This window comes from Gouania willdenowi, chromosome 3 (assembly GCF_900634775.1).
Source record: "Gouania willdenowi chromosome 3, fGouWil2.1, whole genome shotgun sequence".
Taxonomy (NCBI): Eukaryota; Metazoa; Chordata; class Actinopteri; order Blenniiformes; family Gobiesocidae; genus Gouania; species Gouania willdenowi.
Window position 1 is genome coordinate 22,257,816 of NC_041046.1, and position 13,684 is coordinate 22,271,499.

At 36.6% G+C, this 13,684-nt stretch overlaps 1 protein-coding gene across 3 annotated transcripts in view; it reads left to right on the forward strand.

Moving 5' to 3' along the window:
• itsn2b (intersectin 2b) overlaps positions 1–13,684 on the forward strand; it is a 38,402-nt gene continuing 24,718 nt past the window's right edge. The window contains exons 1-6 of one of the 3 annotated variants that reach the window (XM_028473462.1): positions 1–230; positions 10,115–10,173; positions 11,360–11,452; positions 11,640–11,703; positions 11,815–11,981; positions 13,235–13,504. In XM_028473462.1, the coding sequence (XP_028329263.1) occupies positions 10,167–10,173; positions 11,360–11,452; positions 11,640–11,703; positions 11,815–11,981; positions 13,235–13,504 (601 nt within the window). In that variant the 5' untranslated portion in view covers positions 1–230; positions 10,115–10,166. Of the gene's footprint in view, positions 231–10,112; positions 10,174–11,334; positions 11,453–11,639; positions 11,704–11,814; positions 11,982–13,234; positions 13,505–13,684 lie in introns of those variants that run through there. The other 2 variants (XM_028473470.1, XM_028473455.1) reach the window with 2 other exon arrangements.

Genomic DNA, 13,684 nt, shown 5'->3' on the forward strand with positions numbered 1-13,684 from the left:
CACTGAGTACTGGTAGTCAGCCATGTTGTTGGTGTGACACACACAACTGTCAGCAACAGGTCCTCTGAGCTCCGGTGCTGCTAAACTTCTCCGTCCTCACACCGTGTCCCACTACCTCTGCGGTGTGTGCGGACGTGGACCTGAAAGTCCGGTTCGGTACTTGGGAAACCCGGCAAACCCACCAGAACTTAGCGTGTTTAGTGACCGCGAAGAGAGAGAGAGAGAGAGAGGTACGTACACCAAAAGTATCCTGTTCAAAGCGTGGGTGGGAGTTTAGTTTGTAATAGTTGTGTTTCAGCTCTTTCCAAAGGGGTTTAATGTGTGTTTTTCGTGTATTTGTGTTGTTAAATGACCGTGTGTCTGTTGTGGTAGCGGTGTGTCAAAGGAAGCATCTTTAAAGTGCATTTAATGGTGATGCTTCTGTTGCTCTACTCAGAAATAAGATGGACTCTGTTAGATGAGGAAGCTATATTTATTACATGCTGGGGGAAAGGAACATTTACAACATGATTATTTATGGTGAACACGGCTGAGAAATGGGTCAGAGTTGAAGAGAAGCCTCCTCAATTCATCCAACTAGTCAGACAGGTTGTAGTCAGTGACAAGTGATCAGGGAATGCAACTCTATCAGTACACACACACACACACACACACACACACACAACCAACGTGTCAGTATCTTGTAAAGTAAAGCTGCTTCTTTATTCTCTTTTTGCCAGACATTGTATGATCAACTGGAGTTTCTTGTTGGTGTAGCTTTACTGAGACTTCTCAAGTCCAGATTGTTCTTGTAGGTTAACTTGATCCAGGTTTTAACAATCTAATGAAGAACTGACCATGGTCGGGTAGATTCAGGACAACACTGTGCTTTAACATCAGCCTTGGATAGAAAATTGTGCTGATTCACACCTGTAGGCCTACAGTGTACCACAACTAGGGCTGAACGATTAATTGCATTTGCGATATTATTGCAATATCATAAAATGTGATTTTTCTAATCGCAAAGGCTGCAGTTTTTTTTTTTTCTTGTCCTGTCTTGTCCTGTTAAGTTCAGAGTGTGTTTCAGAAGTGCAGTCCACATGTTTACTTGTTAGGTGTGGGAACCTTTGGATACCTCACGATACGATACAATGCTCACGATAACAATTATCTCACGATATGACGCTACTGCGATTATCGATATATTGGTCATAAATCAGTCTACAATAATCTGACATAACAAGAAAAAAAAGATTAAGTGAAAAAATAAATTTTTTATTTTGTATCTCTGAAAGACAATGAATTGAAAAAGTGTTCTATGAGCAGTGACACTATTTTAGTGCAAAATTTCTGTAAATAAGTGTCAACATACCAGTGTAAACCAATAAGTATCTCCAATAGTACTTTCTGTAAATAAAAAATAGGGTTTTTTTTACCAGTGACAAAATTATAGTGCAGTATTCCAGTAAACAATATATTGATTCCTTCAACAAACAGTGAAAACCTACCTGCACATTTTAGTGAAAAAGCAGAAAAGGTTTTGAAAAAAATAAATATTAAAAAAATTGATACTTGGCGCGAGCATATCGATAATCGATCGTGCGGAAAATTATTGCGATATATCGCCGTATCGAGATATTGTCACACTCCTATTACATGTTTCATGAAATGTGAAGTTAGTTAAATATGTTGAAGAGGTAAAGCCACAGGTTTGTTTGCTTTATTGTTGTAATCTGTGCTTCAAAATGTATATTTTATATTTATTTAAAGTTTAAATAAATCTGAAATTGCTTATTATGAAACATATTGATTTATTGCTTGTGTTCATTGAAAAACACATGACAAGAGCACCCTTGAAAAAATAATCACATATTAAATTGCAATCGCGATATTGAGGAAAAAAATTGCAATTAGATTATTTTCCAAAATCGTTCAGCCCTAACCACAACAACCTTAGTTTTAGAGGACTGGAAGTCCATTTCATTGTTAGTATATTGGTCAAGAATAACCAGTTTATCACAATTGTATTCTATCATGAACCAAAATGTAACTAAAACAGATCAGTTATTGTAATTCAGGTTTTATGAAGATCTTTTAGAGCAGGGGTCACCAACACGTAGCCCACATGGACCATGTGAGATGACCTCAGGAACTTTGGTCTACTAAAATCTAGGGATGTCCCGATACAACTTTTTCATTTCCGATATAAATCAGCATGAATCATACATTTAATTTATTTATTTATTTTTTTAATTAAAAAAATATCAATGACTTATTTTGTAGTGTGGAATGTTAGAAAAGGTTTTATCAAGTGATGTTACTCAGAGAACAATAGTCAACAACAGTAGTTACTTTGTTGGAGTGTGAACCACAGTCACCTATGGATAGAAGTGCTGGAACGGAACATTTTATCAGAGAACTTATATTGGTGATTTTAGATGCAGTTCGATGAAATTTGATATTTGTTTTCTGGCTGATATCGGACCGATATCTGATACCAATATCAGATCGGGACACCTCTAACTTCATTTGTCAATAAAAAGTTTTGAACTTGATTGGACTGAAGCTGTAGGAACCCTGGTATTGCTCTATGCATTCATTAAAAGCTTCACGTTAAAAGTGTGGTGTGATCACAAATGATTCTCCCTTCATGTGATCTGAGAGTAAGAGCTTTCAAACAGAGAGTTGTGGATCCAGTTGATGCCAATAGCATGAGGTCAGCGAATGAGGCAGCTGAAAATCAATCAGCCAATAGTCAGCCAGCCAGGCAACGCTGGGCAATGAAGAGGAGCCACAGAAATTATACAGCCAACGTTCAGCTCAGAGTGGATAACTCACCACGCAGCCAGGGCCTTCTAACAGTGAGTACTAGCAGCTATTCACTGTGTATCTATCCTGTTAGGATACAAGCAGAGAATTATGAAATATGATTGAAAAATTAACCAGTCTATAAAGGAGAAAATAGTTTAAAGGTGTCATCTGTCCTGTTTGTCATTCATATGGGGACAAGGTTTACACTTAACTGAGCATACGGGTCAAAACATTCACGGGCAGGTGAACATAGACTAAAAGTAAGGGATGTGTTCAAAGCTGCTCCAGAAGCAGCTCAGGTCAAGGACAGTCCACATGTACACTTTAAGCAGTTTACATAATCCAGAAATCAGATAGAATCTGAAAAATAGGTCAACACCTCCTCAGTGTGAAGTTTATTTTTTTATTGCATGCCAGTCAAACATAACTTTAGCTAAAAGTGTTTCACAATGAATTTAGAAATAGTGAAATCTCCTTAAAGATTAATGTAATACTAAATATACATCTTTAGATGGATTTTCATTTGTCTTGCAACTCCTGTTGACGTTTGTTACATCACACCTGTTGTAACAGATCATGTGTAATATGTTACGTCCATGAACAGTATGGATCAAAAGGAAGTTACATATAAACAAATTTAGGCCTAGGGCTGGGAGATATGGACCAATATCTCAATATTTTCTCTCAAAATGGCCATATACAATATAAATCTGAAAAACATTTCTAGGTTAAATTTGCTGATGGAAAAATGCTACACAGGCACATTTATTAACAAAAGGCTGCACAATATGTCCCACGTTTGGCTTCTTGTCCTATAAGGGACAGCAAGTGTGAGTGAGTTCTGTAGTGTGGCTTGTTTAGGGGAAGGTCTGGGTTAGGACGCACTCAGCAATCCATCGAACTGTGCTTTTCATGCTGCTCTGAGATGTAGCAAAAGCTATAAGATAAAAAAAATATCAATATAGGCGATATTGGAATTTTCTATATTGCCAAAATGGAAAACTTGATATATCTTGAATCTCAATATATTGCCCAGGCCTACGATTCATTTTTTCCAGTTTGATTCGACTCGATTATCTCCCCATTAATTGACTAAAAGTAATTTATACATGTTGATTTATATATCTAAAATGAAAAAAAAAAAACATGAATTCCTTAACATTGCAATATTTATTGCTCTTCAACTCAAAATTCCAAAATAAAGTTCAAGTAAGAATATAAAAGTACAAAATAATGCATTCAGTCAAAAGTAGCATTAACATAAATTTTCCTCTTACATTAAGAAGTGCGTGTGCGTGCCTGCATGCTCCTTTAGGAAGTTTAAGGGGAAAATAAAAGGTCAGACTGCAAAGGAAAAACTCCAACAGATGCCTATGTGTACAGTGAACATGTTTTGGGACAATATCAGAAATTGACATGTTATTCCCCCCAAACAATGCATAGAATTGACAAATATAAAATTTTGCAGACTGATATTGACTGATTTTTATGTCGCATTCAAACTCAATGTTTGTCATTTTTTGTTCCCAGTCCTGAGTCTTAATGGTACTTTCACTGTATTGAGCTTTTAGTTAGCAAATACGTGCATGTTTCATCACCTTTGCATGACTGTGCAGGAGCCGTTTAACAACAGGTTGAAACTACAGGCAGTATGAGTCATGTGTCTATTTCTGTAGTACTAAACCTTGACAACAGTACATGGACTTGTGTATAAGTGTGGGAAGTAGAACTGGCCTACCATTAACCAGTATGGGTTAAGAAGCAGAAAAGTACGGTAATACTTAACAGCTTTTTGAAAATGAGCAGCTAAGTAACTGCTCATTCTCATTGCAACCACATGGTGATAACAACACAGTGAAATGTATTTAAAATGTTTAATTTGATGTTATTTTAAATCATAAAAGCCACCCACAGTGTTATATGCACACTTATGTGGGTAAAGGGACCACTTTAGTGACTATTTAGGATAGATCTGTACGTACAGTATCTAATTGTTGCAGATTAATGTCTGTTTTCTGTCAGATCTCAGACTGTTTTTAACCTTCATTGTACAGTATAGATCAAATAGGCTTTGGAGGTTTGGTGGAGCCCTGGTACTCCACCTCTACTCCGGGAATTCATCACAGTGCTTCCAGTGAATGAGCTGTTTTCATTTTGCTGCCCACAGCTGAGTGTGTGTTAGCGTGCATAGGTAAGCAATTTCAGAAAGATTTGCATGATGTTTGCAAATCTGCGTCTGCAGCTGAATTCAGTCAGGAGTTGAAGCTGAATCGGTTGGGCAGTTCCTCATGGAGCCGTCTATCTATCCACCACTCTGAAAACGCTGAGCCGAAAGTAAACCATCCACAGATTTCCCATTTATCACTTTTCATTGCCGTTACTGATATTGCAGCCTTCAGTATTGGCAGATACCAATATTGATACAATACCTTGTCACCATGAATCATACATGCTTTTGATTATTTTGTCGTGTGTAATGTTAGAAATGCTTGATAAAGTGATATTTCTCAAATAGAGAACAATAGTCAGGAACAGTAGGTAGAAAAACAAACCCATTTATTAATAACCAATGGGTTACTTACAGTTTTGCCTTAAACATTTTCTACAATTGAATAAAATAAATAAGATAGAAGATGACCCTGAGAAATAACCTAAAAAAATCCAATAAAAACTAATTAATGATATTTATTTTCATTATTTTTTTGCTGTTATTGGACCAATATCCAATATAGGATAGGGACACCCTTATACATTAGTAGAGGTTACATTTTACAACTGGAGCCTTAACATGACCAGTCAGTTCACTCATTGCTGGCGATTTTATGTATAAAACTATAAACATGATATTAACCCAATTTTTGATTTGAACTTAGGCCTGGGCGATAAAACAGTAACAATATTGTATCACAATAGACGTGTGATCAATATCAATAGGAAATATGTGCGATAGAATGTTAGATAAATTCACTGAACTAAATTAATAAATAAATTAAACAGAACCGCAAGACATTCTGGGGGATGTAGGCAGAAGAACAGCTGCACATTTTGTTTGATTTGGCATTTATTTATTATTTATTCATTATTTATAAGTTTATATTTGCACATTTACCACTACATTTACATTAATTTTTTTTGTTTCCATAGTTGTGTTGACCTATTTTTAAATGGTAAATATTACATTTAAAATAAAAAAAAGTATTTAAATGTGGCTATTTTTCTTCTGGTCCTTAAAAAATCGAATCAATAAATATTGATATCGACTGGAAAATGTATCATGATATGTGTTTCATATCAAACATATCGCCCAGCCCTATTTGAACTATATAAATAAACATTTTATATTGTGATAGGCAATATCTGTTTGAGTAACAAACAAAACTTATTCATCATTGTTTCAGTCCTATCTAAAAGTCGTCACTGTCCAACTTTTAATATTATTTCTGTATGTATCTTTGTTTTCTCAACTAATGAATCAGTATTCTAAAAAAAAATGGAGGGATATATTGTATTCACTTCTTTGCACCAATGTTTTCAAGTAAGTGTAAGGACACGTGCAGAAATAAAGATGCTGAAACTGAAGAAGGGGCGAATGACACATGAGTGAATGGTTGGAGAGTGGAAGAGAAAGAGAGAGAGGGAGGGGAGAGAGTGACAGATGGCAGACAGTAAATTTTCTCTCTGTGGATGTTTTCTCTCCTCTTGAGGGTCAACAACGCCACACAGAAACTGTACCTGTTTTTACTCTCATTCTCTTTAGGTTTTTCTCATTATCTCATGTATCTTCTCCTAAACACTGCTCCAATGAGCTGATCAGTGGTTTGCCTGTGCTGCTTAAACAGCCCTTCATTTTAATATTATCCTCAAGTAAATAATTCATAGCCATGAAGCCCATAATTATCCAGAGAGATGATGTCATTATCAGAGCTGTTTCTCTGCTAAATGCCATGGTCACCCCTGTCAACTCGTGCTGGATAAGGAAATGTTTTTGCTCATAGACCAGTAGGCAGGAAGTGGTGAGTTGAAAGATTGGAATTTCTCTCCTCCTTTATCCTCTTCCACCTTATTGTTTGAGTCTGCTGACTGAATAAGAAGAACTAATCAAACTGAGAGGAAACAGTGCTGAACATGCCTCTAATTAACTTCAAGCATCGAGTAATGATACGGGCTCTTAAGGACTCTCTTTGTCTTCTGTCTTTAAAGAGTAACTAAACGCCAAAACCACTTTAATCTGCTGTATACAAATATATTTGGGTATGAAGTAGTAACCTGGCAACAGCCAGATTGATGTTTAGCCCCTCCTCTAACTCGAGTTCTCCACATCAATCTGGGTTTGTGTCTGGCGAATCCTTTCAGAACCAGGGAGGGACATGAACAGAATGCTTGAAACTGTTTGGGCGAAGCGCCTGTCCACCATGATTTGTTTTAGCCAATCACACGGTAACAAATAACCATGTCGTCATCGGCAGAGACGCTGAGAGGGATCTGAGAGTTGCAGACTGGACCTTTAAGGGCACGTTAACCATCCTCCTGCGTCGACATCTTTCTATTTGGATTTGGAGTTATGCTAATAGCGGTAGCCCAGCTAGTTCCTCTCCCCACAACTGCTCATGTGCCAGTTTTGCTTTGGTGCTTCTTCAAGGTTTATGAAGTAATGCTGTTGACTGATACTGGTCCAACTCTCAACATTTCAGTCAAAGTATTTCAATTTGGCATATTTAGTTGTAAAATGTCAGTTACTACCCTCTATGGGTTGAAACCTGGCTACTACAATTTATTTCTGCTATTGGCTGAGAACAAGATCATGTGATGTTTTGAAACCATCTTGCCTCACAAACTAGCACTGTTAGCCCCGCTGAATAGAGTATAGATATATTGAGTAATGAGTAGCTATAACATAGCATAGATTGTTCATTGGAGATTTTATAGTATAGACTGGGTGTGTCTTAATTGCTCAGCCCATAATCAATGCATTTTTAGAATTTACTTCCTAGTGGCAGGCCAGGAGAAAGCAGGGTGTTATTACTCTTTAAGTTTTTGGGGAATTTAACTCAAAACCAAAGTTTAGTTTTAAATTCCTTGCCTGATTTTATCATTTTATTTTTTTCCTGATATTTCAGATATTCCCAATCTTATTGTGTGTCTTAAATCTAAAGAAAAAAGGTTGTCTTTAGTGGCTGAATTTCAAAAGCCAGCACAGTGCTGCAGCCAAAAATCAGTTCTATAAATATAGAGACAAACCCTGCATAAAACAACCAACATATCAGTCTTTTGTCAACAAAGAGGCCTTGTATGGTACATTTGATGTGTCTCTGTCTACACATGTACTAAGTTATGACTGACCACAGGATTCCTCCCTGTTACTCCATAGCATTAAATAAGATAAACAGAACAGCCTGTGACTTAGTGAGACTGGAAGGAGGCACACTACCTCCTTGATATAAATCTCACTTCAGAATATGATCAATTAAATATTCAACACTTGTACATAATATAATGTTTAGTTTCTTATTTTTAAAACATGCATGGTTGTCTAGTGATTAGCACCGTATATGACTCTGGGTTTGATTCCTGGTACTTGGACCTCCATGCTGTGTGGAGTTTGCATGTTCTCCACGTGCAGAAAATCTGGCTTAATTTATTTAAATTTTTTTTTCAGCAGGGACAAGAAAACAAAACCCAAAAAAACTCTTTGTGTACAAGGAAACCCAACAGAGAAAAGCAACCAGATGTTCAAAATAATAGATATGATTCATGTACACTTATAATTGTAATAATGAGTCTGCTCAAATGTTAGTGGGAAGAAGAAAGACTTAATGAATCCCACCCCCATTTCTTAATCATACAAGTTTCATCATATTGATTCTGTCTGTTTGGACTTCTAGAAACACACAATAAGTACTAAACCTCCCACAGCAACAAAGCCTTTTCTAGTTGAGATCTTTCAGTGAGTAGAACTACTTCACAAACTGAAGTTTACAAACTTGGATAAAAGGAATGCTATTCAAAAACAGAATATCCTCATCTATATTATATTCTCACATGACAGTAATACTTTAGAATACTTTTAGCATTATGAAAAGTCCATTACATCAGAATTATTTGTTAAAGCCTTATATATAAATGTTTGCAGTTTGAAATGAATACAATATTAACTAAACTAATACAATGCATGTTTCACTTGATGTAAAATACGTACCTTCAATCTGGCCCACAGTGTCAATTTATTACTTTTTCATGGGCTGGATTTGAGCTCCACTTATTTGACATCCCTGTTATATTTCTTTAATATCAAAATGAAATAAATCTATATATATTCATGTTTTAAGTGTTAGCCAGTCCTACCCAAGTTGGAATGTCTGTCTCTGCTTCTTGAAACAAGTTTTGACAGCGTTCAACTGGTTCCTTTTCCATCCTGTTATCAACATGACTCAACAAAATTGTGTAGAAAGCATGACGAAACTGACATAGAAAGCGAGTTCTGAAATCACTTGTGTAAGCTGAGTTGTGAAGTACAACTGTATTTATGGAGTATTTGTTTCACTACTTTATTACATAATGAAATACCTCAAGCAGTATGTGATTGTTATCAATGGCTTGTAATGTTTGATCTTAACAAGTCGCACTTACTCATTTTTCCCTTCAATGAAAGTGGCAGTTCATGATTTCTGAATGTCATTTTCACACAGATCTCTTTTGCATGAATAACAGTTAAACTACAGAGTATCTCAGATTGGCTCACGTCATCTAAGTCAAGATACAGCCGTGTTATGATAGGTTTCACGACAGCTTAATCAGACCAGACGGTACACTAGCAGTCAATGGTTAATTGCATTTTAAAATGCAGTGAGCCATCTTGTTAAACAGGGCGGAGCAGTTGAATGTCCTGTTGTTGTCTTTAGCAGCACTTTATTTAAGTTTACTGTGGACAAAATTAAGGGGCGTTTGACTGATTTGATTGAAGCGTTGCTTGCTTTTGTGATATCTATTATTATAATTTAAATCCATGCACTGGGTGATGTTGCTAATAGAATTCTGGTCTTGTGATATCAAGCTGGCTGTGAAGTATGTGCCACACGGTTGTCTGGACTCTGCACAGTCAGCGAGGATTGGTCCTAAATCAAGTCCACGTGGTTTGGGACGTTTCCATAGAGTTCCTGACTGAAGCGAACAGGAGAAGCCCTGTTAGACTCTGCTGACCGACCACAAGCCCCCTCACAGATCCCCTTGTTGCCTGTTTTACCCCCGCCCTGCCCCTAGAGATAGTGCTGTCCAGTCTCAGCTGCATTATTGACCCTTGACTGGATTGTGAATGTGTATTTTGCAGATGGCTGTGAGCCGATGCTGAGGACGTCACTGGGAGTACTCCACATGCAAACATGAATGGTAAGAAGACCCATTTAGTTTGTGTCACTTAACTCCTAGTGCTCCTCCCATTAATGCTCTTTACTGCTCCATGTATGAATCATTTTTCTTTGACGTTTTTTTAACTCTTTAGATCTATATCCCCCCCCCTTCTTTTTCCATGGTTTAGCAACATTTCCAAAGTTATAGAAGATCTAATCTATAATGACATATCTATGATGATCTCTGGTGGATTGAACTGTGCATGCAATGAAAGCCTGAGTGTGTTCTCTAAGTCACAGCATCAGAGGAAACACAGAGCGTTATTATCTCTGTCAATACCAGTGCAATCCCAGTCCGTAGCTGGCCCAGAAGCTTCCCTTGACCTTCTCCATTATCTCATCTGTACATTTGTGTAAATCATTTTTAACTTGTCAGCTTTCAATTAGGGCTGGGCGATATGGCCTTTTATAAATACTGCGATATTTTTAGGCCATGTCACGATACACGATATATATCTCGATATTTTGCATTACCCTTGAATTAACACTTTGATGCACAAAATCACACCAGTATGATGATTCTATATGTCTACATTAAAACATTCTTGATCATACTGCATTAATATATGCCAATTTTAAACTTTCATGCAAAAAAGGGGATATCACAACTAAGTCAAAGTTGACATAACTGTATTTATTAAACAGTGAGTGGCTCAAACATAAAATTGTCAACAGAAAGTGCACGTTCTGTGCAAAATTGTCACAGAGACATTTCAAAACAAGACATTAGTGCAGGATGCAACTCACATGGCATTTCAAAACACAAAATTAAAGTGCACTTTTTGTACATAATGCCACTACAATATTTTAAAACAAATAGTGCCCTTTTGTGCATGTTGTCATTAAGATGACATTTCAAAAAAAAAAAAAAAAAAAAAAAAAAGTCCGCAAGTTTAACGCTATGGTCATTTTCAACACCGCACAGACTACAAGCTGCGATATATCGAGTATATTCGATATATCGCCCAGCCCTACTTTCAATTCATGAATAGAAGTTTACCTGCAACTTGTTTGCAGTATTTAGATTAGGGTTTAATTATTATATATATATATATATATATATATATATATATATATTTCCAAGGCAGAGGAGCTTGTTTATCTTGACCAATTTTTATACATGATCAATTTGAATGGTATCATGATAGCGTTTTTCCTTTCTTTAGGTGCTCCAAGTGTGTGGGCAATCTCTCCAGAGGAGAGGAACAAACATGACCAAAAGTTTGACACCCTCTCCCCGTTACATGGCTATGTTTCAGGTACACACCTCTGTGACTGCATCCTTTCACTATACAGTGCTTATTGTTTTCCAACTTGGTTCATCATTAGCTAATATAGCGACTGCACCATTAGGGTATTTCATATTGACGAGATGGAAAACCCATTTAGTTGTTAAGATGCTAATATGACAATTATACTCTAGTTTAACCATTTCTTTTTCTGTAGGGGACCAGGCAAGGAAGTTTTTCCTCCAATCAGGCTTACCAGCCTCCGTGCTGGCTGAGATATGGTGAGAATTATATATGCTGTTAAAGTAAAAAGCTCTCTGAGAAATCAAATCAAGCTTTTTGGTTGGTTCATAACTTTACATCGTCTCATGGTGTTGTGCTTTCTCTCTCAGGGCTCTGGCTGACATGAACAAAGATGGAAAAATGGACCGCTTGGAGTTTTCCATTGCCATGAAACTTGTAAAGCTGAAGCTCCAGGGTACGAACCTTCCCTCAGCACTGCCAATCATCATGAAGCAGCCGCCAGTGGCTGTTCCCACTCTCAGCAACTCCACCTATGGTATGTTACTTTTGTTTTGATCATCTAAACCAGTGGTTCTCAAACTTTTTTGGCTGAAGCACCGCCTTTGTCCATGTACAATATTCTCCTCAGAATACTATAAAAAACAACTATAGGGCATAATGAATGAATGGTAACACTCATTTTAAAGAATCACACTGTAAATAAGTGGAATAAAACAGTATTTAGTGGTTCCTGATTTATTTATTTTTTTGTCTTTATTTGAAGGGACAATGCATAGAGACATTAAGATGATAAAAGACACAGATGTTCTACACCAGATTATAGCTAAACAGCTAGTTTCCATCTGTAGTTCCTGGTTACATGTATAAAACATACAATAACAAGCAATCAATTACAATAGTAAAATGTGCAAGAACAATCAATCAAGAACACTCAGAATATGCACGTACACTGACCCACGCACACACATGTACAGCTGCACACCTGTACATTACATTCACACCTCTCATTTACAGCAACACATCTGGACAAATACATCGTCTCATTCAACATCTGTCATTATTTGTAAACACTCACTATAAGATCAATACAGAAAATACATTTCATAAAATACTCATCAATCTGTTCTCGTTCATGAATATATACACATTACTGGTCAGATGTCATGTGGTTCAAACATAGTAATAGTGTCCACCTCAGTGTCTGTGTGAGCAGCTTTGATTGTTCCACAGACACTTTAGATTTAGATTTATAGTTTTTATCTTTTCTACCCTTATATTTTCAGTTCATGTTCCAATCAAAAACATTTTCATCATCATTATTATTAATCATTTTGTGATACATCATTTTTTTTTACCAAAAATACACATTTTAAAATCCCCATGTTTTTTATTCTTTTACCACTAGGGGTACACTTACCCCATTTGAGAAACACTAGTAAGTAAGTAAGTACATCTTATTTATATAGTGATTTTTCCCAGATAAAAATCACAAAATGCTCTAAAAACAAAGGTGAAATTAAAACAACAGGAGCAACATCACACAGAGGATAATAAAACAGAGGTGAATTTAAAACAGGAGCAACATTATAAAAGAATAATAAAAGTTAAAAATCAATTTATAACCAAAAGCACTGATATAAACACATTACTGATAATATTAATTTTATTGAGAAAATAATATGGTATTTAGTTTGTAAATGTTTCTAACCTATTCTATGTACCTAATCTGTTGACTGACCAATGTGAACTAATATATAGTCTGATATGTGACTTCTGTCCTGGCTGTAGGTCTGAGCTCCATGTCTACCATGCCCATGATGTCTGGAGCAAACTACACCATGCTCACTCCTATCACCATGGCAACCCCTGGACTCGCACCATCCATGGCTATGACAGGCCTCTCCCATTTGGGTCCCACAGCAACAGGGCTGAGCCCGCTAATGGCCTCCGCCCCAGTGAGGCCCATGATGCCCTCTGTGGGAAACGCAACACTGCCAAACGGCACAATGGCAATACCTCAGTACCTGCAACCAATTCCTGCTGGATCTTTAGTTACAGGTACATATTATGCTTATTTCTTTTTTTAAGTTTCTCTCGCATTATTCCCCGCTATTGTTTGTCTTTTTGTAAGGAACAGTTCAGGAGGAACGGCTGCTTGGAGAGTCATTAATCTAAATCAGAAAATATTTATTTAATTTATACCACTGTGTTCTAGACAAAGCTTTAATGAGCTCCCAG